General features: G+C 37.7%; 1 protein-coding gene across 4 annotated transcripts in view; it reads right to left on the reverse strand.

The window, feature by feature from the left end:
- slc8a2a (solute carrier family 8 member 2a) overlaps positions 1-26993 on the reverse strand; it is a 98126-nt gene that overhangs the window by 7958 nt on the left and 63175 nt on the right. For 3 of the 4 annotated variants that reach the window (XM_061963257.2, XM_061963254.2, XM_061963256.2), the window contains 9 exons: positions 26736-26873; positions 25230-25457; positions 24855-25133; positions 22885-23325; positions 19668-20029; positions 13466-13569; positions 10865-10882; positions 9866-9978; positions 636-735 (listed from right to left, as the gene is read on the reverse strand). In XM_061963257.2, coding sequence (XP_061819241.1) covers positions 636-735; positions 9866-9978; positions 10865-10882; positions 13466-13569; positions 19668-20029; positions 22885-23325; positions 24855-25133; positions 25230-25457; positions 26736-26783 — 1693 coding nt within the window. In that variant the 5' untranslated portion in view covers positions 26784-26873. The remainder of the gene's footprint in view (positions 1-635; positions 736-9865; positions 9979-10864; positions 10883-13465; positions 13570-19667; positions 20030-22884; positions 23326-24854; positions 25134-25229; positions 25458-26735; positions 26874-26993) is intronic. The other variant, XM_061963255.2, reaches the window with a different exon arrangement.

Raw genomic sequence — 26993 nt, forward strand, 5'->3', positions numbered from 1 at the left:
TTCATCTAACTTTTTGCAAAATTTGGTTTTCAATGCCAATTTTCACCAAACATTCCCCCGCAATTTTTGTATATCGTTTTGATTATTGTACTGCCAAACATTGCGGCTAACAAACTAATCAGTTTGGCAGGGTTTTATTAAACGGTATCGAGTGTCCAAACATCGAATAGCATGGGTTGGTGACTTTTGGTTGGATGGTGAGTCTTTTTCCTTTTTTTTAAATCAAGTGCAAAATAAACTACCATGGGGCCAAATAAAATTGTGGGGGCCAGCACATTGATAAAAATGGTGAGACACACTATTAGATATGAGAAAAAACTCCAAGATAGCATCCATGTGGCTCTCCCCTGCCGTTTTCCCTCTGTGCTTATTCTCCATTAAGAGTCTTCAATAAAGGTAAAAGTGTTGGTAAATGTGCATTTATACATTTCATTCATCATCGTTATTCTATATAAAATGGGATTTATTTCTTATGGGAAACATTGCACAACTCAGATAACTAACGAGGTGCCACTGCATTAAAAATAAATCGTACGTTTGTTGGTTTGCAGTTATTTCATTGACCATTGTGAATTTTTCCTTTAGTTCAAAGAAGGGTACCGACAGTTTTATCCGGGTGTGTATTAGTGACTCACCTGCACTGACGGTCACTGCTTCAATGAACTGCTCCCTCCATGAATGGGAGCCAATCACAACAGCCAGATTTGTGTCCTTTATGAGTTTATCCACAGTGATCTGTCGGGTTGAATAAAAAACAGAGAGATGAATATCATGATCATGTCGGTATCAGCATCTTTTTTTGAGAAATCTGTTGCAAAACAACCACTGGAAATAAAATATTACTGAATGTATACAACACACGTATTAACTGCTAAATCAATCAAACTATGTTTTAAAGGTGTGGCCACAGATGACCACATAGTATCCTACCGGCTATCCCTTAATGTTGCTGTCTTAACCCTAACCATAATTGTTTGGAAGAACTGATTTGGACAATGTATCAAAAGTAAAAAACTGCAATTTGGATTGATACTGCTAGAAAGGTATGCGTTTAACAAAATGTTTATTATTGTGGTTGTAGTTTGCAGTGTCATTCAACTGCACTGCATCATATTCCATATTTTTAATGTAGCTAATATAAACAGCAGTACTGTTGTATACTACTGCAAACTTCTACTACAAACGTACAATAATATCATATTGTACTACCGTATTTAAGTGAAGAAGAAGAAAACATTACCAGCCATAAAAATAACACAAAAAAGTAGAGATGGGCGAATCAATTCAAATATCAAGAGTATCGATAACAAGGGGAGTATCAGTATCAATCCATACTATGGTGATGTGATCAATATTTTTCAGTCTAAGTTTATTTTTCATAAAAATCAGTGTGTTGTTAGATTATTCAAATTGTTACATTCACATATTGTTTACAAACTCAGACAATAAGATCTTGGACACAGACGGAATTTGGGGGGAGAAAAGCTAAAGGATTTAAATGAGAACCAATATAAGTTGTTGCTTTTATTTACTTACATTGCACTATAGATTTTATTTTGCTTAATAACAAGGAATTGCCAACAGTATTATTTTGTTGATGTTGATGTTTGTTGGTTCTCTTATATTGTTGTATTTATATAGTGTTAAATTGTATTGTTTGTCTCTTTTTCTTGTGTTTAATTCTGATTATATTTATGATCAACAAATTAAAGGTAAAGTCACAAGATGGTTCGATGATCTTAAAAAATATTTCATTGAAAAATGAGCAATGGTTTCCCTGTACTTATTTGGTATTTGAACAACAACAACATTTGCACTAAGAGACGCATATAACGCAGCACAATGTGAGTTTGTGTTGTTTTGTTAGTTGTAATATGTATTTTGAATTGTGACAGTGACCACGCCCCTTACTCTATACATTACTGCCACCTGCTGTTAAAATGTAATTCATGTGGTGTTTAATTTTTCAATGCATATACATATTCAATGACATAAAATTTGAGTAAAAAAAGATCATTACCAAATCACATGAACATTCGAAACCAGTGATTATCAACTGGTGAGTCGCGACACAAAAGTGGGCGGATCAGATATTTGCCTGTACAAAAAATATAAGAAAATATACTAAAATACAAAACTCCTCTTCAAAATAAAATACTTTTATTCTGAAGAGGATTTTTTAATGTAGCGGGATGTCGTCTATTTCTCTTTAATTAGCTCTGTAGTGCTATTTGAAACCTACTGTCAAAGAAGAAGTCGTAGTACTGCCATTATGATTTTGAATGTGCCAGTCCTATCATTTGTTGAGCCTTAAACAAATATTAGATGCTTATTATATCAGCTGTTTAAAGAAAAACTGCACTTTTGAGGGGGATTTGCCCATTCACAATTTACAATCCCTATGTGAGACAACAACACGCGTCTTTGCCTTTTCTGTGCATTGTAAAAACATCCTAGCCGGTATTAGGGATTCCTCTATCCAGTCTATAAATGCCTCTGAAAAAACATCTAAAAACCACCAACAATGCTCCATTTAAATGCTGTGACCTGCATATTTAACTAAGCTATAACACAATTGTTTTTGTAAGAGCTAAGAGCGAGGAACTACTTTCTATTAGCAAGAGGTAATGCTAGCCACTTGAACTGCTCTTGTATAGCCTTTTGAGTTTGTAGAAGTTAATGCTAAATTATGAATCATGCCTCACACGTGTAAAGTAGAGGTTGTGGCCATAAGGTGAGAAGTTGGTCAACTTTGACATTCCACATGCTACGTGAACATTCTACAGCAGTGAATATTGGCTCTCAACTTCCTGACAACATCGCTTAAAAAACTCAGCAAAATATTTATTTGCTCCTACCATTGTTTTATTTGAGGAGGGAGAATTATTCTGAATTTAGGACGTAACGTCCATTGCTATGCGCTCTGTGCATTACTTAAAGAAGTTTGAGTAATGCTTAAAATTACAAAAAGAAGTAAATAATACATGTTAGCATGAATGCGCCTGTTACTACATTACATCCATACTTACAGCATGTGTATGAAACTTTGGAGGTTTTGTGATGGGTTTTTAAAAAAGGCTTTATAGACGGAATAGATGAAACCCCATTACCTGCAATGTTAGCCATCTTGTGGTGTACGCAGAAATTTAAAAAGGCAGTTTTTCATTCAGTAGAATGTACGTCTTCGTTGTCTATTTAATTGTTATATTTGGGAGTCTTTCAAATAGCCATGTAAAGTTGCTAATGATGCTAGCACATCAATGGAATTTCAATGTAAATATGCCTTCACACTAACTAGAGATGCGCGGTTTGCGGGCACAACCGCGGAGTCCGCGGATTATCCGCGGATCGGGCGGATGAAATTAAAAAAAATTAGATTTTATCCGCGGGTCGGGTCGGGCGGTTGAAATTAAAAAAAAAAAGATTTTAAATAGATTCAGGCGGGTGGCAGTTAAACCAATTCGGAAATATATATACATAGTTAAATGTTGTTACCCACATACGAAAAACGAGCAGGCACCTGCAGCATATGCCACAACAGAAGAAAAAAAAAAGAAGAGATGGACACTTTTACGGAGCGGAGAAGGGACGCCTCGCTGGGGTCCGGGACCGAGGCCCCTTCCCCCGAGAGGGCCCCACCGGGAACCGTAGCTGAGGCGATCCGCGAGAAGGGCCCGACGCACGTCCAGGGTCACCACCGCGCCCACCGCACCGACACCCCGCCTCGTCCGCCTTCGCCGCAGCCGGCGTCACGCGCAGCAGGTAAGCAGCTTACCTGCCCGCCACCCCCGTGGCCGGGGGCTCGTAACAGGGGTCACTCCGCCCGCGCAGCTTACCTGCCCGCCACCCCTGTTGCCGGGGGCACGTAACAGGGGTCACTCCGCGCGCAGTGCGCTCACGAAAGGGGTGGGGCTCACCCTGGTTGATATAGACAGCAGGACGGTGGCCATGGAAGTCGGAACCCGCTAAGGAGTGTGTAACAACCCACCTGCCGAATCAACTAGCCCTGAAAATGGATGGCGCTGGAGCGTCGGGCCCATACCCGGCCGTCGCCGGCAGCGAGACGCGCTTGGAGGTGCGCTCAGCGCGGCTCCCATATGATTGCGCACTGGTGTGCGTCTGGGCCGTGACAGTGTGGCACGCGAATGTCTGTGCTGCATTGGATCAGTCTCCTTTCTTTAACAGGCAAAAGCTTTATAACCTCACTAATGCCTTGCATCGTCTATATTAGATATATAACAACGGGCGGGTGCGGGCGGATGCGGTTCTGATTAAATGTTAGATCGAGTGGATGGCGGATGGTTGACGACTTTCTGATGCGGTTGCGGATGAAATAATTGCCTATCCGCGCATCTCTAACACTAACGCATTTTGTTGAAGTGCATTTTTTTTAAATATATTTTGTTTATGTCGAAGAAAAACGACTTTTATTTTGAGTTATAATTGACATATTCTATGTTTTACAGTATTACAAAGTTAAGGCTCTAAAATGGAACGTTAAGGAGCACAGAGTAGAAAACCTTTATGTGCTTTTGGATGAAAATGTGTGTTCTCTAGAACTAAGTTAAATACCTTTAATTTAAACACTACACTTTTTTACAATCATTATAAGTTATTTGACAAATTTGAGCTTAAACATTTTGGCAAAAGGGGTGATGTGGGTCCGCAGCCAAACCAGTTGAAAACTACTAATCCAAACAAACTATGACTTGTGTTTGGTCCATGCAAAATCTTTTCGACAGACACTGAGAAGGGCGGACAACTATAAATCCATAGTTCCAGATTGAGCCCAAACACTTGCTTCTTTTCCACAGAGATTACACAACATTGCTGTAACAACAATCCTGTCATGTATAATGCAGGTGGGTCATTGCCATCAGGGTTTCAAATGAGCTGCTCCACCATTCTGTCACACTTGCATAGACACTGAAGCAGAGCAGTGACTGTCTCTTTTAACAGTATCATTATGGTGGTTTTTACGTTTTTGTGCAGTATACACAGAAACGGAAGCAATGTATAACATGAGTTAGGGGTGCACCGATTCAATATTGATATTGATGCGATGTCAGCAAAAATAACATTAGCTTACATCTAAACTCTCTGATAAAAAACGTCCTGCAGCATGTTTACTTGTGCAAACTGGACAACAGCATCATTCAACTTACTGTTTCATGAGTTTAACTTAATGAATTATTGTGGCCACTCTGTGTCGACAAAAACAATTACAACTCCGCTTTAACTTGAAGACAGTATAATCCCATTCTGCAGAGTTAATAATAACTATATTAGTGTTTTTCATACTTACTATTGTTTTCCGTTTGACTAATTTTACTTGAATAAATATTTTCTAACATTTCACACTACAAAATAATATATTTGTGCTAATATCATATTGGATCAATATCGGTATCGGCCAGTACTCAAGGCTCCAATGTCGGTATTGTATCGGAAATTAAAAAAGTGTATTAGGACACCCCTAACATGTATACAATGCTTGTGTCGACTGTGTAAAAGAAGCTCTTGACTTGGTGCATCTTAAAATGCAGGTTGTGAATGAATAAGAAAAAGGGAGAAATTAATAAACAACATTAGCTGTTTATCTAGAGATGTACAGTATAATAGAAAACAAAACAGGAACTTTTCCAGAACACACAGCATGCCGCTGAAACTGTACCTGATCGAGCACTCCATTGGGAGTCTGTGTGAGAAGTTGTCAGGTTAATAATGAAAACTTTCAAAGAATATTTTAAGACCAATTCGCAAGTTCATGATGATAATACCAGACAAACTTATAATCTCCGTCCTATCTTTGGCCGTATCACACTTAGCCAGTTTTCCATTAAACACAGAGGTTCTTTACTGTGGAATACTCACATATGTATTCCAAACTCATCATCTTCACTCACTAACTCTAAACATAAATTAAGGACCTGCCTGATGAATCAACATTCTCCATTTGTTCCTACCTTATAATGTAGCCATATACTTCCTCAAACACACACACACACACACACACACACTTAGACTCAATCCACACAAGGTAGACTACTTGTTGTCTTATTTTATATACTGTGTTTAATTTAGTTTTTAATTGACCGCTTTAGGTGAGAACCTTGCATAAGCCCTTTTTGGGTTTCTTTTCTCACCTGCACTTATTTCTTATAACATATTTCTTATTACTAATTTCTTGTCTCTATGTATTTTAACAATGTTATCTATTGTACTGTTTATATTGTGCGAATAAATAAATACAATAATTTAAAAAAACATACAATCAAGGGATGGAACAGTGTACGGTATTGTATTTTTTGGTACAGAACTTTCGGTTTGGCACAGCAGATAACCAATTTCTCACACGGTATGTGTTACAAAAATACAATGCAGCCTCGCCTTCTGTGCAGGAGTCAGGGCTAGCGATCGTCCCAAGGAGAAAACACTCTTCTGTCATTAAAGTCTCCTGTTTTGAAACACTTGGCCTTTTCCGGTGAACTATGTGAGCGGACAAATACAAGTGGACAAAGATGAAAGCAGTGTGCTGCCATTGTTGCGTCGTGATGGGGAATGGGGCTACAAGCTGCATTAAGAAATGTTTATTTACTAAAAATAAAAAATATTCAAATTGTTAACTGTTGCACTTGTTTTCATAATTACACTTTACTAAAAAGAAACCTTGTCAACCAGGAGTGTACAAAATGTGGCATGGCGGCCATTTTCAACCCACCGCTTGTCAATTGTTTGTATGATAAACAAATATATATTATTATTAGAGCTGTCCAATTTAACTTGGTAATAAATGTGCTTAATCACAAAAAACATTGCATTAATCATGTATAAACGCAGACTGATCACGCGATTTAATCTAACCGCAGAGGCTCCCTTACCTTAACCGTGGTTTAGGCGGAGCACGTTGTTATACGGTCAGCGATCAGGTCAAGGCATACGTCAGTGCAAAGGATGAATAGGTAGACTGACTGGTGGCAAATTTCGCTTTAAAATACATCCAGACAGGATTTTAGAGAAAATCTATATAATTTGCATGTGTTGCAACGATTAATTTTCTTATCGCAGCACAAGTTTCAAATACCAGCTAAAACCAAAACATGTCTTTAAAGGTGTTGCTCGCAAGAACGCTGCTATTACATCAGTGGACGGAAAACAGTACACTCACAGTAATGTTGTCAACTGTCACACCTGGTTGAAGTCTTGTCTGGGTTTCGTCTGGTTTCAGGTTGTCTTGTCACTTCCTGTTTTATTTTGAAATGCTAACTCTCCCTCTCGTTTCAGATCACTTGCCTTTCCTCATGTGTCATCATTTGTCCTGATTGATTTCACCTGTTACCCCAGGCTTAAATGTCTCGTCCTCCTTCTGTCCTGTGCCAGAGTGTTTCGTATCTTCTTGTGCTTACCTCCAGCGTTCCTTTGCCACGTTTTTGTGTACCTTTTGTGTACCACGAGAGATTCTTAGTTTGTAACTTTTGTCAGATAAGATTAGCTTCCAAGCATCACCTCCGTTGGAGCGCCTTTTGTTGCATTTTGTAGTTTTTGTTCTTAGCACCTTTTTCCCTCCGTAGCCAGAGCGTCTTGAGTTGTAAATAATTTTGTAAGTTTAGTGGTCAGGTTAGATCTGTTTGATAGCCTGTTTTGTTTCTCCCCTTTGGGCCTCTTCCTTGTCGAAATAAAGAACTGTTTCTGAAATCCTGCGCCTGTGTTCGAAGTCCAATTCTGGTCATGACATCAACAAAAGTAACACGAATAAACTAAGCAAGGCTTTTGTAGCAACTGTAATTAATAATGGTTAATCCAAATTCAAAAGTGTTTTGAATCTGTTTAAAAAAAATGTATCATTTGACAGCAGTAATGATTATGTATTCCACTACTTATTATTGTCATCTATACAACAAAACTAAGACGCTGCTGTTTTGTTCCGCGAGATTAGCAAATACTGACCAACATCGGATGGCTTTTAAGTTGAAGTTAAAGTTAAAGTACCAGTGAAAAACGTTTGGACACTCCTGGTGAAGAGAGAATTACCTGCCAGAAGTTGGCAATTTTGTACGTTTGTCATAAAAAATAATTAAAACTGTTTACACAAAAGCTAGCAGTAAAACTGATGTTTTACAGTTTGTTCTTTGAACTAAAACAGGACCTTAAAACCGAAGTTTGTACCGAACCATGATTATGGCGTACCGTTACATCTCGGAATGGGAATTGATACGATTTTTTAGGTTCCAATTCCACTTCAGATTTTGCTTTATGATTCAGTTCTATTATCGATTCTTATTTGGGAAAAAAAGATAACAAAAAGGTGGATTCGCATCAATTGTGTTTAGTTTAGAGCAAATATGACTTTACAAAGCCAAGAGTGAGGTCTTAAGAAGCACATAGCATAGAAAAAAACTTGCAGAATTTAACAAAAGAAAACATATGTTGAAACTACTTAACATTTTTAAAACTTTTAAGAATCTTTGTCATCCATCTAGAAAATGTAGCGTGCAAAGGTTTGTTTACATTTCCAAGATTAAACTAATATGACATAGGCTCACATGCAACATGAGCTATTCTTTCTTCTGATATAATGTTAATGTTTATTGCTTACAGCTTATGAAAACATTGAATTGAAAATCTCAGAAAATTTGTTTTTTTTCATTTAAACTGTAACCCATGATCAAATTTATAATAAATAAAGGCTTGACATATCTCACATTGCATGTAAAGAGTTTATACCATATAAATTAATATTTGAATTTAAATTGCTGACATTAATGGACTTTAACACGATATTCTAATTTTATGAGTTCCACCTATATAATATAATCCATCCATCCATTTTCTACCGCTTATTCCCTTTGGGGTCGCGGGGGGCGCTGGAGCCTATCTCAGCTACAATCGGGCGGAAGGTGGGGTACACCCTGGACAAGTCGCCACCTCATCGCAGGGCCAACACAGATAGACAGACAACATTCATATAATGACGGTGTGAAAATGTGGTTGGAGGACAACATGCATCTTTTCTATGACTATAATTAAACATTCACCTACCGAAGGAGCATCTATGTGGCAAATTGTTGTAAGCTTTTGACCACAAACTTAGTCATTACACGATGACATTTGTCGTTCCTTGCCGAGTGTTACTTTTCACTGTCGCGGTGAAGACATGAACTGGAGCTATTATTATGGAGGTTAATTTGTGTTTTTATTACAAAAGCTTTTTTGACACTGAATTCATGTAACTTAATTTTTTGTATTTGAATTTTGTGAACTGAATTTTTTTTACATCACATTATACTGACAATTTTATTGAAAAAAAAATTGTTAGGAAAAAGCGTGTGTATAAAACTTAAGTGTAAAAAAATTCAGCGCTAAAAAATTCAGTGTTGAAAACTTTGCTGCTTCAAAAAGATAGACTCACTTCCAGTAAATTAAGGCAGAAGAAATCGATCGTGTCTCAGAACCAGCCATTGAGGCGTCAAGTTTGAAGTAACGTGATTTGGGTCTTGCAAAATAGCATAAAAAAGGCAGTTAACTGGGCTACCTTGGCATAACACATTATAATTAACAATTCAATGCGGCCTTCTGGATATTTTCAAACTATGGAAATAATTCCAATGGTTAGAATCTGCACTTTTGGGTGACATACGAAGCTCTTCTTCATAATGACTAGCCGTGGTACTCTAACTTTTTAATTTAAAGACCGGGAACAAACCGATTGGGGCAGAGTGAGTGGGGCTGTTTACAAAGCAGCGAGTGTCAGACATACTGACTGGTTGTCGACATACTGAAAGCCTCGACTGAAAGGGGTTGCACTGTTGTCATAAATAATACAGGTCGGTTTATTGTCACGGTAGTTCTTGAGTCACCTACACACCTTAAACTCACAGGACTCTTCTATAATGATCTCAATCCTGCTGTGCTCTCCTAGAATGGGCTTTCCCATTTCAGAGATTCTCCTGGCCTCTTCCTCCTCAGGGGTGGGAAAGCCTGTCAAGGAGGAAGCATTTTATTTAAGACAACAATGTGTTTTATTTCCACAAAGGAGGTCATGCTCCAAACTTTATGGAGGTGTAGGTAATTGGAAAAAACAACACTTTTATTTTGGAGCAAATCCAGATTGCCGGATTTGATACTTGCGAGCGCACATTTCAACATTTTTATATCATTGTAAACAGTTTGACTTGGCAGAGGTATGCCTTCTAAGTTAGGGGTGTCCAAACATATTCCACCAAGGGCCGCACACGGACAAATTTGATACATTTTGTACCGAATTGTTGGAACCATAAGGCACACCAAAATATAAGGCGCACTGCCGATGTGGTCTATTTTCATACAAAAGGTGCACATACTGTACCTGTATATGCTGTACATATTTACTTCATAAAAGAGAAGTGTGGTATACTTATTTAATTAGCTCTCTGATCGTTCATGAATAAATTGTAGTGAAGTTTAGTTGCTGCTAGTCTGAAATCGTAGTTTAATAGTTACAGCTTCTTAGCAAGCTTGATTTTAGAACAGAAAAATAACATTCTAAATATGGCTAATGTTACATTCTGAAAGTACATTATGTGATTTGATGTGCTGTGATTGAAACTTTCTCATAACACTTGGTTTTATGAGAAAGTGTGGTCTGGAATACATGGACGATGACAAGAGAATTGGGATTCAGCCCAGGTCTTAAGGACAGATGGTGTCCCAATTGTATACATTGTATTACACATAAGTCACACAGAGTGTAGAGATTGAATGTCATTAATCACCTTATAGCCACAATATAGACTGTGTGTTTATATTATTACATAAATTTGAATTTCTGAACACTGCACCCTTAAAACACTTCAACCCCAAACTCTAAAAAAAAGAGACGTCTTACCCTGATTAAGAAGTAATGCTGTGGAAACAAATGTAAAGATTAAACAAACATATTCCTACATACGCAGCTAGTATGACAAAAGACCAAAAGACCAGAACACCCTGGACATTGTCACCAGTCAATCACAGGGCATATAAACAAACAACCATAGGAGACTGTAAAGTACATATAGTTTTTAAAAATGTGTATAAACTATTTTTATTTCAAAAACATTCAACGCTATGCTGACATTAATGCCACGGAAATATTAAAAACATAAATAATAGGAACTAATTTTGTGTATTAGTTTGTGAATTACAACACAACACAAAACTAATAAGAGCAACTGTTTTATTATGTTGATCTGACTTCATTATGTGATTAATCATTCTGTTTTTCTTATGTAGACCATTGACTTCCAGCAGAAGACAATACCACTGTGAGCACCTGTTTGCAATTATACTTTTAGGTATTTTCCTTGTTCCTCAGCTCGCTAAGGCTAAGACACTTAACGTGGTACCGTCTGGTAGCTAAGACCGAACCTCTCACCAGTTATTGTTTGTTGTTTTGTTTTCATTTTTCTATTACCACTTCCATTCCTTTTCTTTTATATGCCTCTGAGCAATAAAAGACTGTAAATCCCCTTATGCCTGGATCTCCCTTTTCGCATCTTGGAACTTATTTTTGAAAAGAGAAAGGTGACACATAACAGTAAATTCACACACAGATGAAGATTTTTTTGTTTTGTTTAAATTTGATACATTGGTATTAATACTTGACATAGGCAACAAAGAGCTGCCTCTTATTTTGATGAATTGTCCAAAGGGGCGCAACACAGCTTTGAGGACATGCATATTGGATATGGTCATATCTCATAAACTTAAACCCATATAATTATTTTATTGATAATTAATGATTATAAAATGCATCAAAAATTCTAATGATGGTCAAAAATCCTAACCCTGCATCGTTTTTTTATGTACATTTGTGGGTGCTAATACACTCGTGTGTAGGGATGGGAATCGAAAACCGGTTCTTGTTCAGAACCGGTTCCCAGTGTATCAATTCCTTCTACCATTTTTTTCAAACAATTCCATTAAAAGTTCTTCCGGATGAGGATGACGTCATCACACAACGTGCGTAGTGAGATCAGACAGCAAAATGGTGGTGCCCGAGTGGAAGACGAGCACCGGAATTTGCTGACATTTTACAAGAAAAGATTACAACAGCGCTACTTGTAATAATTCCAAGGTAGCTATTTCATCAAGAGGAGGACATAAGAGCAATATACTGAAACATTTGAACATACCGCATGCAATAACTATAAATTAATGTTTTGAACCGCGCAGATCTCATCCCAGACAGCAGCAGCCATCTGGCGTAAATACAACAGGTATTAATACCGCCTATAACGTTAGCTCTATTACATGTTCAAATTAAATGAATGCCTTCTCATTTAGATGAGCATGAGGAGACATATTCTGACTGGTTTGGAAGTGGGCAGTAATAGCTCCAGTTCACGTCTGCCGCTAGATTTCACCGCGGCATAGAAGAGTACCACTCGGGCAGGAATCTCACCGCGCAATGACTATTGTGGTCAAAAGCTTAGAACAATTTGCCACTTATATGCTCCTTCGGTAGGTAAATGTTCAATTGAAGTCAGAGAAAAGTTGCATGCTTTCCTCTAACCACATTTTCACTCTGTCATTATATTATACGGGTGGAAGTCATAAAATGAGAAGTTCATTCATATCAGCTTCAAATATGAAACTATATGGTATAAAGTCATTAAATGCAAAGTGAGATATGTCAAGCCTTTATTTAATATAATTTTGATGATCATGGCTTATAGTTTAAAAAACCCAAAAACAACATATCTTCGAAAATTTTCAATTCAAGGTTTCCATAAACTGTAAGCAATAAACATTAACTCTATATAAAAAAAAGGCTTGGAATATCTTGCGTTGCATGTTATGAGCCTATGTCATTATATTAGTTCCACCTTGTAAACTTAAACAAACCTTTGCACGCTATATTGCACAGCATATTTTCTAGACAGATGACTAAGTTTCTTAAAAGTTTTAACAATTTTACGAAATGTAAAATTTTTGTGTAATTTCCACGTTTTATTTTGTTAAATTCTACAGAAAATTGTTTCTTAATTTATTTTCAAAAGTTTTTTTTCTACGTTATGTGCCTGCTAAAACCTCCCTTTGTAAGGTCACGTTACTTCTTAACTAAACAAAATTGATACTAAACCATCTTTTTTTCCAAATTTAAATCGATAAGAGATCCGATAAATAACCAAATCGTTAAGCAGAATCGAAAGTGGAATCGGAACCTTAAAAAATCTTATCAATTCCTATCCCTACTTGTGTATAATGCCTGCTGTTACCATGGTGATCGATCTATTTACAGTTATTCCTCATATGTTAACAAGCACATACATATTGGTTATTACTTTTGATTGACAAGTTATTTTTTAATTTAATACATTACATTGAATGCGATACATTGAATGAGTATTTTACTATGTCATTGGAGATGGGAAAATATGTATAATTACTGGACCTTAGTGTTATGACGAAAACATGAATGCTGTTTAAAATGCTTTACACTTACCAGAAAGTCCTCGCTTTAGCCATTTTGGCTCCTCAAGCACAATGAAGAATCTTTCTTGCTTTTCATACTCCTCCACGTTTACAATGTGAACTTTTAAGGTCTGACTGGAGGGATGCAAGCAAACATACACACAAACACACCGACACACACACACACACATGCACACACACACAAGCACACGCACTTTATATTGTATTTCCAGAAAACATGAATGGGGAAAAAAATGTGATCAATTTTATAGATTACTGTAGAATACATATGCACTTGCAAACGCTACTCCACAGTTAATCACTATCATAAAAGAAAGCAAAAGATAATACTTCAAATTAGTCAACGAAGTCAAAATCAAGACATGTAATTTATTTAGTATGATTACTCCTCTACGCATGATACAAAGTATGGATAATACATTGAAAACGTGACCATGTAAAACACAAATCACATGCTGTCATATAAATAATTTAAAGACTTTAGTAGTATCTACATTTTCGTACACCCAACTTTTCGTAAGAGTTGCTTTTTTTCCTGCAAAAAGTTTGCCCTGGTTATGTATGCCGTTTCGGTTATCATACAGCCAAATATAGGTAACAAACTAGTCAGTTTCGGGTGTCCAAACAAAGAATCTCACGTGTTGGTTACTCGGAACCCTTTTCCACTGTAGCGAACTCTAGTGTTGGTGCAGGTGTTAAAAAAGGTTGTAAAAGTGACTGTGAAGCAAAATATACACCAAAGCATATCCAATGCATATTATCTAGAACACAAGCAAGTGTTTCAAATGTGTATTAAAATCATCATCCCGTTTAGTCATCTATATTATGTGGTTTATTTGTTCAGAGAACGCACAAACAAAAATTTACATGAAAAGTGATGTTAAATGTTAATTTGTCCATTTCATTTGTAATATGTACAATGGTAGAATGGTTGAGGGCAAAATTTCGGGTTATGAGCCTCCCCACTTCGGGCCTGATCTACTAAAGGTTTGCGTGTATTATAACACTTGCGAACTAGATAGCACACACAAAGCTGATCTACTAAACTTGTGCACAGAGGATCACCTCTCTTAAGTGAACTAAATATGGAGCATAATCCATTTACTGTGTCTGTCTTCATGAATATGCAGAATATATGCTGATCATCAGAACGTCCACAATACTGAGGGAGAAGATGCAAATATAATTGTTTAGCACACACAGTATGTATTTAGCAAGACTGCAACTGTTCTGTGATCGCTGTTACGCATGCGTAATTAGTGTGTCTAGAAAAGACGTGCAAACTGGCAGTGGCGCAGAAATAGCTGTGAGAAAGGAGGTGGTTGCGCTGAAGCTCTGTCTTTAAGTTTCCTTGTCAACATACGTATATGGACTGTCATAAATAAATATATCAGACATATTGTTTAATCACCAATATCATTTTATAATTGTATAGCTGTTGGATGGCTTAACGGGCTGATCAAAACAAATTCAATTGATTTGTTTTGGTGTCTGCAGGTGTGTTTTAATGACCATTGTTTTTCTTGCAATGCGCACATTATTTCACTGAAACATTCCAGAGCACGCTGCAAGCATCTCAGTGTGCTAAAAAAAGTGGGTTCCATTGTTGATGCAATGCAGGACTGCTTCTAAAATGCCCATAAAAAGTCATAAAAAGTGGTACAATGACATCTGCTGCATGTTTCAAATCATAGCAAAACACCCGAGGTAGGAGCATGATAACATGAGTGTGCAGTAAATGAGTGTCTCCATGGTGAAAATTGTACATGCAAAAGCATCATTTAAATAAGGCAGTCTGCATCAGTTATCAATTGTACACGCCGTCTTAGTAGATCACACGCAACACGCCCACTAATAGTACACATAATTTTTATGGTTTGCACATGCTGTTTAGCAAGTGGTATTTGGATCTTTGGAGTTCAGGCCCTTTGTTTGTTTGTCCAACAATAACAATAAAAAAACATTAGTGTGAAGGACAGTGCTGAGAAAAAGAAGCGATTGATATTTATTGAATTAAAAAATAAATAATCAAAAACCTGCCCGAGCGTGTGGCTACCTAACTTGGCAAAGCAGTTGGAGCGTAGCATTGCTTTTCTGCACCATACTGAAGAAAAATAAGTAAATAACAGCAGCCTAGGATATTAACATAATATCTAATCATCATACATTTTATCCACGAAAATATGGAGAAGCTGCTGATGGTGTGTTTGACACAGAAGCAGCTGGAGCTAGAGACTGTAGAAGTCCACTCTCCAAGGTAAAAGCTGTACATTATCATTACTTTACTTCATAAAACTACTTTAGTTGCTGTACTGCATTCTATTGTATTGTTTTTCATACAGTATTTCTTTTTTTCAAGTTTGTTTTTCTTTTTAAAAGGCATCTTACATGTTAAAATTGTGTTTTTTGGGGCGCCAAGCACCAATTAAATTATTTTCCATTAATTTCTATCGGCAACACTGTTTCTCGCAATACTAAGTTTTTCAAGGCATGAGCTGTGTCACAGAAACAACTAAACTTATATCCCAATATACTATTGTATATTTCACATTGTTTTTCCTGCATGTAAAACAATAATTATTGTCCATAAAATGTGTTTTGTGTTATTATTTTTGGGTATCTGTAATAGATGCGAGTCACTTCGATTTGCACATTTTGTTACAAAAAAATCTGCAGATTATTTTGGATTTCCTCATTACATAACTGCTCCATTGCTAAATGTATAATTAGTCTGCATTCAAAGACATTTTCTATAACCTGCAAATTTAATGGGAAAACGATCAGTCAGTTTACATGGGGTAAACTTCCTGCACCTGAGACACGATTACAGGATTACCTCACAACTTGATACCATCAAATTGTGAGGCAATAGACAAGTTCCCTGCTGGCTGAGTGACAACTCATTCAGTGGAGGCCAAATTGACCCTTTGTCTGACGCACTAATAGGAAAGGTACAATGCTTAGAAAAGGACCAAGGATGTATGACAATCAATTCAAATCCTAATGTCATTTCCACAGTAAGGTAAATGAAATTGATCATATAAAGAAGAGCTCTTTTTTGTTCCCAAACAAACAAAGACTATACAGGCAGTGTTGGTGTTTCACAATTTCACCCTGACCTTCACCTCTTTGGGATGAAACGAAAAAGCATCTCAATATTCGGGGTGTAACAGTACATGTGTCTATAATCAGATTTTTTGGTATGGAACTTACGGTTTGGTAAGAAGCCTAGCTATTTCCAGTACACATTAAATGAGGGACAGAAAGTGTTTATTGGATAATGCAGCTATTCAGTAAACACATATAGTGCAGCCAAAACCATTGGCTAGTAAGAAGCCAGCACATGAAAACCCAGTTCCCTTGTTAAAGTCTCCTGTTTGTAAACCAGGGTTTCCCCTACAATTAATTAACTGTGGCACATCGCCACAACAAATTAAAAGCCACAACCCCTTAAAATGTAGTTGTTGTTGTTTTTATTTGAAAACCAATTTAAGTAATCCATTGTATGAATGGATATATTGTATATTTATTATTCACGCTCTATTGGCTATAACTAGTTTAAAAAACATCTCAAATATCATAAAACTGTTTCACTATGCTTTATTTTGAAAAATGTGCATCTGAATTGCCTGTCAGCCTAACGCCGGATTTCCACTGGTTGCGTAATGGCTGCTAAGCGGTGCTGCCACAGAACGTCTCCGCCATCAGTCAATCCCCACCGGCGTTCTGATGTTGTGGCTCCACTGTGCAGAGAAGTAGCACAGACTTTTACAAAAATCTTCAGAATCAGCACGTAACCATGTGCTAAGGGGAGCTGTAGTAAAGCGTCCAGAGAAGCAGAAGCAAATAAACTTGATGCTGCCCTTCGAGATACGCATTGGCTCATGAACAGCAACGTCCCAGAACGGTGTAGTTTTAACATATATCTTTTCTTTTATTATTTCGTTTTGCTCTATTTTTCAATTGTGGCTGCTCATTTGTACAATGTAAGATATGCCTTATACTAGTGGCAGCTGCTGGTCTTTCAAATAGGGGAAGCTAATTTTCAGCTACTCTCTAATCATGAATATGATCTCCAATAACAGATTAAAGATATGAATATGCTAGATTTTACAGAGGAAATGCCACTTACAGGATTTAAAAATTCTCCATGTGAACACGGAACAACTAAATGAAACTTGAAAAATGCTTTGGCAGCGTTTATAATTCAAGATCGTTGATTCGCCCATTTTGCTGTCAGTCAAAAAGGGGTTCAGCCCCGGCGTCCAGGCCAACTGAGCCATTCACTTCTAGAGACGCTTGGTGTCCGTGGGCGGGAAAAATTTGAGCATTTACCCAATGACTGTGTTCCACTGCTGCAGTGGAACAACCCGCTCTATGCTCCCAATGAATGAGAAGACAGTCGTGTCAGCTGTCACGAAAGTAGCTGATTCTAAACAAAAGTTGAACGCTTTCTAGCACATATTTATTCAATGAAATGTAAACACAAAAGTACATATTTGATCACTTTCTAATTTATATTTTGAGGCAGGCTTATTGCAAACGCAACTGCTGTATAGCCATATACCCAGCAGATCTCTAAGGTATGTTAGAACAATGCGGGTAAGGGAAGTCGGCAAGTCAGATCCGAAACTTTGGGAAAAGGATTGGCTCTAAGGGATGGGTCGGCCGGTCTGGTGTGCGAAGCGGAGAACTGCTCTTGCCGTGGTGGTAGGAGCCACCCGCCCTCCGCTCAAGCCGCCGGAGCCGGAATAAAGTAATACATGATAAAGAAATTTGTTATTTATTATTAGTGTAAAACAACAACATTAACAATAAAGGAAACAACTGTGGACTATTCGCAAGTTAAAAGTGTTTCTAACTTAGATGTGGATCAAACCCAGATTTCTTCAGCTTCACTTCATGAGCACACACTCTAACCACAAGACCACCAAAACGCGGAGGTGAGAAGTACTGCCATTACTTGAATATCTGTGATAGGTGTGTCTGGTAAGGCGATTAGGTTAGCATTTAAATAACAAATAAAGCACCCTGTCACTTATTAATTGACATTTTACAAGCTATTTTTGCTTCTAAACTATAAACTCCAGACAAATGTGTCTGGGGTTTTGCATAGCATTAAAAAACAACAACACCCGATGGCCAGTTCACCCCTGTAACACACTCTCTTTCTGGTTCAATATAAGGTACTGTTATTAAAAGCAGTGCTTGAAAAAGTTTATATCACTCACCTTTATCAACAGCAACACAACAAACATTTAAAAAAAAATGTTCCCCCATCTCTCCTGTGAATGATTGCAACTTGCTTTTACATGTATCTTAAATCTGACTACTGATTGGTCAGCGCCAGAAAGCCAATCAATGAGCTTGTGGGCTGTCTAAAGCAGCAATTGTCCACCTGGCACAAGTGTTTGACTTGTCACCATTCAATAACGTTACATTATTTTTTAACATTAAAAGGTGAAGGAGACAAAAACAGATTTTTGGAAAAATGCAGGGAACATGTCCCCCCTGTCCCTTACCCCAAATTATGTCCATGGTCTAGCTACTGTCCCTCTCGGAGCAAAGCCACTGCTAAATTGTTTATTCTTGCCAACGTGGCGGCAAGTTTCTCACAAGTATGTATATATTATTTTTCCGATACAATTTTTCCACAATTTAAATATCTTTAAATACACACACACAAAATATGATAATAATGATAATACAAAAATTATAATAATAATACAAAATAAATATATATTTAATATATCATATTTTTTTTAATTAAAGCATGAATAAATAAACCTGTGTATTATTTGAAAATCATAGTATTTTACAATAACAAGCTACCTTTAGGACCAGTTTAAAACGTAATACAAATACATAAGTAGGGGCTCCCCGCTCCATCTCTCCATTAGTTTGAGGGTCCATGGCCGAGAAAACTTTGAAAACCCCTGATTTAGAGCCAATAGTATGTTTTGCTTACTGAGAAGTACCTGCCAGCAGTTTACAGTTTGTAGTGTTTCATTTTAAAAATCATTAAAAGCTGTTAAAACCAAAGCTTTGCAGTTTAATTTAATTTAATTTAATTCTCCTATTGTAGAATAAACTGAACTGTGACCTTAAAACCAAGTGATGGCATACCGTTACACACATGTTCAATATGCCTGAGAAAATACAAAAGCTAATACTTTCACACACTTTTACTAGATATTGTCTCCATGTCTCACCTTGTCTGTTCATTGGTAAATTCCAGCTCCCCCCTGGCATCTTCGTAGTCCACTCCAGCTTTGGCACTGCCATCCTCTGTGTGATACGGTACAGAAACGGTACCCCTAGAGCCTGAATTCCTGACCACCGTCAACGTCAAGGTTCCTGTGCTCTCACTCACTCGCAGAACCCCCTGACTAAAGGTGAAGATGCCAGCATGGTCATCATCCAAGATGGTGACAGTGGCAACCAGCGGCTCAACCAGCCTTCCCTTGGGGGAACGTTCTGTCCCTTCATCTCCGCCCTCCTCTAACCTCAGATTTTGAAGACGCACAAAGAAATGCTCGTCCTCTTCAAAGATGTCGTCATCCAGAATTTTTACCTGGAAAGTGAAAAGGAAATGTCGCGTTTTTCATGAATCCAGAAGACAAAATAGGATTCACATGAAAATGGAAACCCAACAATAGTTCATTTTTTATGCAATGACCAACACATCAATAATATTTAACTATACACATTAATACATTTTAAACCTTAACAGCAAAATAATTTATATAATCCATCCATTTTCTACCGCTTATTCCCTTAGGGGTCGTGGAGGGCACTGCAGCCTATCTCAGCTACAATCGGGCGGAAGGCGTAGTACACCCTGGACAAGTCGCCATCTCATCGCAGGGCCAACACAGATAGACATACAACATTCACACTCACATTCACACACTAGGGTATATAATACCAAACAAAATATTTTATTCATTCACAATAGCAATTGTTTGTATCCCCTGCCGCTAGAGTGCACATGACGCCAGAGTGTGCGGCGCTATGTGCCATCTTAAGATGGAGAAAAGAGGCAACACTTTTCTGTTTGGACACGGCATACTTACCCTGCTTATTAGTGATAGCATACAAAATGTGGATTGTTACGTTCATGTCTTGATTGTCAAATATGTTGTTGGTAATGTAACCTGTGACATTTCAACCCCCTACCAAAAATGCTTTTGATAATTTGTACATTTCGCTGAGATACATGTAAACTTACTTATGACCGCAAGGGGACACATTTTCTGGGTGCACATTTTCTGGGTGCACATAAATAAGATGAAATAATATGCATCCACTTCTAACTTCATGTGTGATTAAAAAAATTAGTCTGAATCCACAAGTTTTGTTGTAGATGATGCTCGATATGTACAGAATAAACCACATGATGTTAGTACATCAGTTGAGGAAAATCAGTAAATTACATTATTAACATCCTGTAATTTGATTTTGATAATATTATTAATTTCATCTTCTGATAGATTATAAATTAACACCAATGAGAGCATTTTAATGTTAATTCCACCTACAGTATTTGGCGGAAGAACATTGTCACATAATTTTTCAGAAAGTATAAATAAAGTTAAATGGAGATAGAATACTATTAACGCCAACGCGTTAGTGTAAAACAAACAACAACATTATGATTTGTACATTTTCAGAATGTGCTTGGTCTATTTTTAAACAAAGAAAACAATCGGAAGTTGTCTATGGCGTCACATTAGTGCCAAAAATCCGAGCGCATAAAAACTGTTATCGCGCGCTGATTCTCCACTTCGTGCGCGCGGTGCCTTTCTGCGCGCGCGCGCGACGCCTTTCTGCGTACTCCTGGCATCTCTCCTCGCGCTGTCATGTTTCTTTTTGGCACTTTGGGGGCGGGTATACTTAGACAGCCCCTTCTTTCTGATTGGCTGTGAGCATTTTTCATATGACCAATCATTCTCCAGTGTAGCAACGTTGTAGCCATCTTACCTCGGACATCTAGCCTCAATCATTACATTGATGTCAATGGTACATGTACTAATTAAATTACCATAACTTGCTCGATTTTCGACCAATTTACAAACGGTTTGCCTTGTTACAAATCTTATTACATGTAGATATGACATAGGATGCTGTACCTGTTGAAATTACCTCTTTCGCTTTAAAAAAAAAAAAGACTTAATTGTGCAACATAGTTGTGTAGGATCAGTGTTAGTCAGTTCTCTGATTATTTTAAACTGTTTCAGAATACATTATTAAAAGCTATTTTTAACATTTTAAAAACAAAATTCAAAGATTATTTCATTAATTTTATGGCTGAATCAAAAGAAATTCCATAAATTAGAAAACAAATGTTCAAGAAGAAGTGAAAATATAAAATAATGTTATGGTTGGATGTTATTGCTGGTGGACCAGTTCTGGCTGAAAGATGTGATTATGGTGTTTGTTGTCTTATTATTTATTTGGGTCACATTTTGTATTACCCTGTATTGTGTTTATGTGGTATGAAATAACCTTCATCAGCGCGCAACATTTTTTTATCCACTTCTTCCTCCGTAAATCTTGATACATATTGACGATGACCCTCCCTGCTATACTTCTGATTGGCTCTGAGCATTTTTCAGCATTTTTCGCCTGACCAATCAGAAAGAAGGGGGCGTCCAAGCATACCCGCCCCCAAAGTGCCAAAAAGAAACATGACAGCGCAAGGAGAGATGCCAGGAGTACACAGAGAGCGCGCAGAAAGGCGTCGCGCGCGCAGAAAGGCGTCGCGCGCGCAGAAAGGCGTCGCGCGCGCAGAAAGGCGTCGCGCGCGCAGAAAGGCACCGCGCGCGCGCAAAAAGGCACCACCCGCGCGCAAAAGGGTGTCGCGCGCGCAAAAGGGTGTCGCGCGCGCACGAAGTGGAGAATCAGCGCGCGATAACAGTTTTTATGCGCTCGGATTTTTGGCACTAATGTGACGCCATAGTTGTCCTTCTTTTTAAGTTATCATGCCATGATTTTACTAGTCCGGCCCACTTGGGAATAGATTTTCCTCCATGTGGCCCCTGAGCTAAAATTAGTTTGACGCACCTGGTCTAGGCTCCTATCAATCTTCTTTTGAATTTTCTGTTAATATAGCAGGTTATTTTCTTCTGTAAGGCGGCTCCATCTACACTTCTTAAAAGTTTACTAAGCACACATTTCTTGTGTTGTTTCAAGCTAGCTAAGCCGCTAGTTTAGCGATTGGCATGACTTATTGACTGCCTCTGCTTGTTCTTACTCGGTGTGTTACATGTGGTACTTGTAGTTTACGGCCGTTCTCTAGTTTTCACCTTATCAAAGTTGCCACATTGAGATGTCAAGTACTGCAACAAATACACACAATTGAAACAATCTAAAATTGCCTTAAAATTTAAACCAAATTATTTATTTAATTTACTTGGCTTTGCTTACCATTATCTCTTTCCGTGTATCCCCAGGCTTAAATATTAGGGTTCCTTCACTGAATTCATAGTCCGCTCCAGCATTGGCAGAACCGTTTTCCGTGCAGTAGTCCACATAGAAAGTGTTCTGGTCAGTGCCCCCATCAAGAACCACCCAGAGGCTCAAAGTCCCACAGTTCTCTGTGCACTGATACTGACCACTTTCAAAGCAAACATGAGAGCATGTGAGTTTGTCATCTTCCTGACTTGCGGTCCCTGTGCGGCGTGAGTGTTCAGCAGCGTGTTTCCTCAGTACGTTTCCAGCACCAATTAACAAGCGAGTGGCCTGGATGCGGTAAAAAGCTCGACTTTTCTTCTGATGAACTAACGCAGAGTAGTTGGCCATTTCAATAAGCTGGTCAAGGTTTTTGTCTGGGTGTTTCTCCTTCAGGTCTTTCAGGATACGGACCACCTATCAATGACAGAAAAAAAATCAAATAACATTAAATCAACTTGAGGATGCAGTTTACTTAGAAAGTGCATGTGAATCCTGAAAGATTCCAAATTGTATTGATTTGAGCACTGTGACATTGATTCATTTATCACAGTACATCATAGTAGTCCCCATCATAAGAAAATGCTTTCAAGTAATCATAATTTGATGCAATCACACACTTAGTCAAAATAGAAAAGGCACATTTACACTTACTGTAACAAGGATGGTGATGACCTCCAAAAGAGACAACTAGACTCATTCATAACTGGACTGCCATGTAAATAAAGCTGGTTTGTTTACATGAGTCCAGAGAATTATTCTTCAAGTTTGTAAACATTAACAAAAAAACAAAAAAAGATTGAAAAAAATAAAGATATTGATCTAATCACTCTAAGCATCAATCACATGGTTCGATCCGCCCTCGTCTTAAATGTTGTGTACTAACTGTACCAACAGTTCTTGTTATATCATCCTCTCTTTAACTCTTATACATATTCTTGTTAATTTCCTGTTAATATATGCTTACTTTCTGCTGTAACATAATTTCATCTGCACTTCTTAAAGTTCACTAATCACTTACTGTATTTCTAGGTGTTGTTATAAAGCAGTCTTAGCGATTAGTTTAGCTATTAGCATGCCTGCTCCTGGCTTGCCCTCTGTTTAACATGTTTAGCCTCATCCTCCAAAGATAAAGATGCTTCAGAAGTTAAGAAATGCAGTTCATTTACAGTAATGGAATTGATTATTATTAGCTTAAAGGAGCGGCTCCACACTGTATGGAGACAAATGATTAGTTGTTAGCTGTTTGTCAGCCAGAGGATTAAAAATAAATACAATGTCATCCAGGGGGATTGGCGTTTGTGATCGGTATTGAATGGCAATGGTGATCACATACTTTTTCACAAAAATTGGCTGATACTGATCGGTGGCCGATCAATCAACACATTGCAAGTTTAAATGGTTTGTGGAAGGAGTTAGAATTCTTGAGCTCAAGGGGCATTTGTGTATGGAAAACATGAACTTTCATAAGAAGGAGGGGTTGTAGGGATATGGAAACTTGTTGATCTGTATTTCTTTAAAGCTGAATGTACCCATGTTGAAATGGTTGAAATCAGGTTAGAAATGTAAAAGTTGGAAAAATGTTCCATTCATTTTTAGTGTGAATGTTGTCGCAGAAGATGTGGAGTTACAGAAAAAGTGGGATATTTGTTTTTGTGTATTTAAAAAATAGCCTTCATACTTTAAAATGAGCTGAACATTCTGATCTCTTACTCTGAAAATGTATTAAAATAATTGAGAAAATGGAAAAATAATTGGTTTCTATTGTTGTATGTTGAGGACAATATTTAACTGTGTAGCGTATCACAAATATATAGAATATTAGAGTAATATTATTAACTAGTTTTAAGTTTAAACTCCCCTGGAGTACACACATATCTTTCAAAAACTCTTGTGTCCTTTGTCCACGCGTCTTTCAATACAAAGGCACATTTATTTTTCCTTACCTCGTCTTGGTTCTGCTCAATCTCACTTCCTGTTTGTACAGACACTGTCACACTCGAGGGGTTTGCAGGGCACAAAATGTCATCCGAGTTCTTTCCATCCATGATAACATCATTGCCTTTGGGTTCAGGATCTCCTTCCATTTCCACGACAATGCCGTGTCTTTTGTCAGCGCGGTAACGTTTATGCATGTACTTGTAGAAGAGCAGGCGACGGTCAGCAATCCAAGCCAGTAGAACGCACACAGGAAAGTAAAGCAGCGTTACCACAGCTTCCCACACCTAGAAATAAATGCAAAGTAAGCTTTAAAACATGCACACACGTAATCTAGGTACTAATATACATACATATATATATATGTATATATATAAACACACCTCTACAACTCCAGGCGATATCACAGCGAGTATCAGGTACAGCCAAATATAGGCAAAGATACTCCAGAACGATGTAATAAAGAATACTCGCAGGTGTTTGATCTTGCGAGACTCTCCATTGGGGATCACCCACACACAAATACCGATAATGACAAACATATTGAAGGCAGCACTGCCCACAATAGTGCCCGGACCTAGCTCCCCTGCATGGAAGTTATGCCCGCATACCTGTCAAATAAAAGTGAGAGAACGACATTAATGTAGATAGAAATACATTCAAATAAACCCAAAGTACCTTTAAAGGGGAGCTGTACTTTTAAAAAAAAATGTTGCTTATCGTTTACAATCATTATGAGAGACAAAAAGACTAATGTATTTCTTTTCATGCATTCTAACTTGTAAATAAACATAAATAAAAGTCTCCTTAGAATAGAGTCAATGGGAGGTCCTCTATTCCGCCTACAAAAAACAATAAATAACCATCCAAAAAGCGCCAACAACACTGGATTTAAATTTTGTGACCTAAATTTTAACCAAGTATTAGTAATATTGTTAATACAAGCGCTAACGGACACAAACTATGTTTAACGCCGCATTGTCACAGAGAGCTAACTAGCTTGTTTCTGCTATATTGACATCATCGTCTGGTGAGCTGCTTTCTCGTCTCGGAGCTTGTGAAATCATGTCTCTCACCTCGATAGCAGAAGGATGAGGACATAATCCGACAAGTTGGTCAACTTTGGCATCCAATTTAGAACCAGAAAAGGCGAGAAAAACACAAAAAGACAATTGGTTCCATCATGCCATCATTCTTCATCTAAACGAGAACAAGTGAATGTCCAATTTGTCCGCATCCGAGTGACAGCAGATATTGTACAGTAAGTTATGTGGAATTTTGTTTGTTGACTCTCATAAAGTCTGCAGTGAGTAATAATCAGTGATGTTGTCGAAGAAAAAAGCAAACAAAGTCATGCGTTTGTGAAATTAATTCTGTATGCTTAAAATGACCAAAATACATAAATATTACATGTCAATATGAATGTGCCTGTTACTACATTACATATATACTTACAGGGTGTATATAAACCTTTTATGCACTCGTTATGCAGATTAGAGCGTAGGCTGCATTGTAAAGCGGACTTTTGTTCGTATGTATTTACTGGTTAGAATGCATTTTAAAAAAGAACAACCTGTGCGCTTATCTTACATAAGGATTGTGAATGATAGGCAGAATTCCCCCCAAAAATTGCAGTTCCCCTTTAACGTAAAAAAAACAATGGCTGGGTTTTTAACGGAATACTTCTATCAGTGGACTTTAATAGGAATACTGTGTACACAGTGTACTTCAGATCGACAAGTACTACTTTTTTTGATCCGGTTACAACCGTTGAATACGGCACCTAATGGGACTGATTTTCGGTACTCATTCATAGTTACCAAAGCACCACAAATAAAACCATGTGGCTTACTGTACTGGGTTGGTGGCGGGTTTTTTTCTTGTTATACCTCAATGACAGAAAGCAGGATTTCGGGCGCAGAAGAGCCCAGTGCCATGAGTGTGAGGTTGGAAACAGTTTCATTCCAGATTCGCACCGTAGTTACTGTTGTCTCTCCGCTGGGTTTGGTGATGGTCACCTCTTTAACCTACAAGACAAATAATGAAGGTCATAGTTTTGTACATTTTGAAAACACTAAACAAATAACATTGACATGCATCAAGTTTACATTGTAGTGTGCTTGCTTCTCGATAGTAATAGCTATTAT

This window comes from Nerophis lumbriciformis, linkage group LG09 (genome assembly GCF_033978685.3).
Source record: "Nerophis lumbriciformis linkage group LG09, RoL_Nlum_v2.1, whole genome shotgun sequence".
In the NCBI taxonomy this organism is placed as follows: domain Eukaryota; kingdom Metazoa; phylum Chordata; class Actinopteri; order Syngnathiformes; family Syngnathidae; genus Nerophis; species Nerophis lumbriciformis.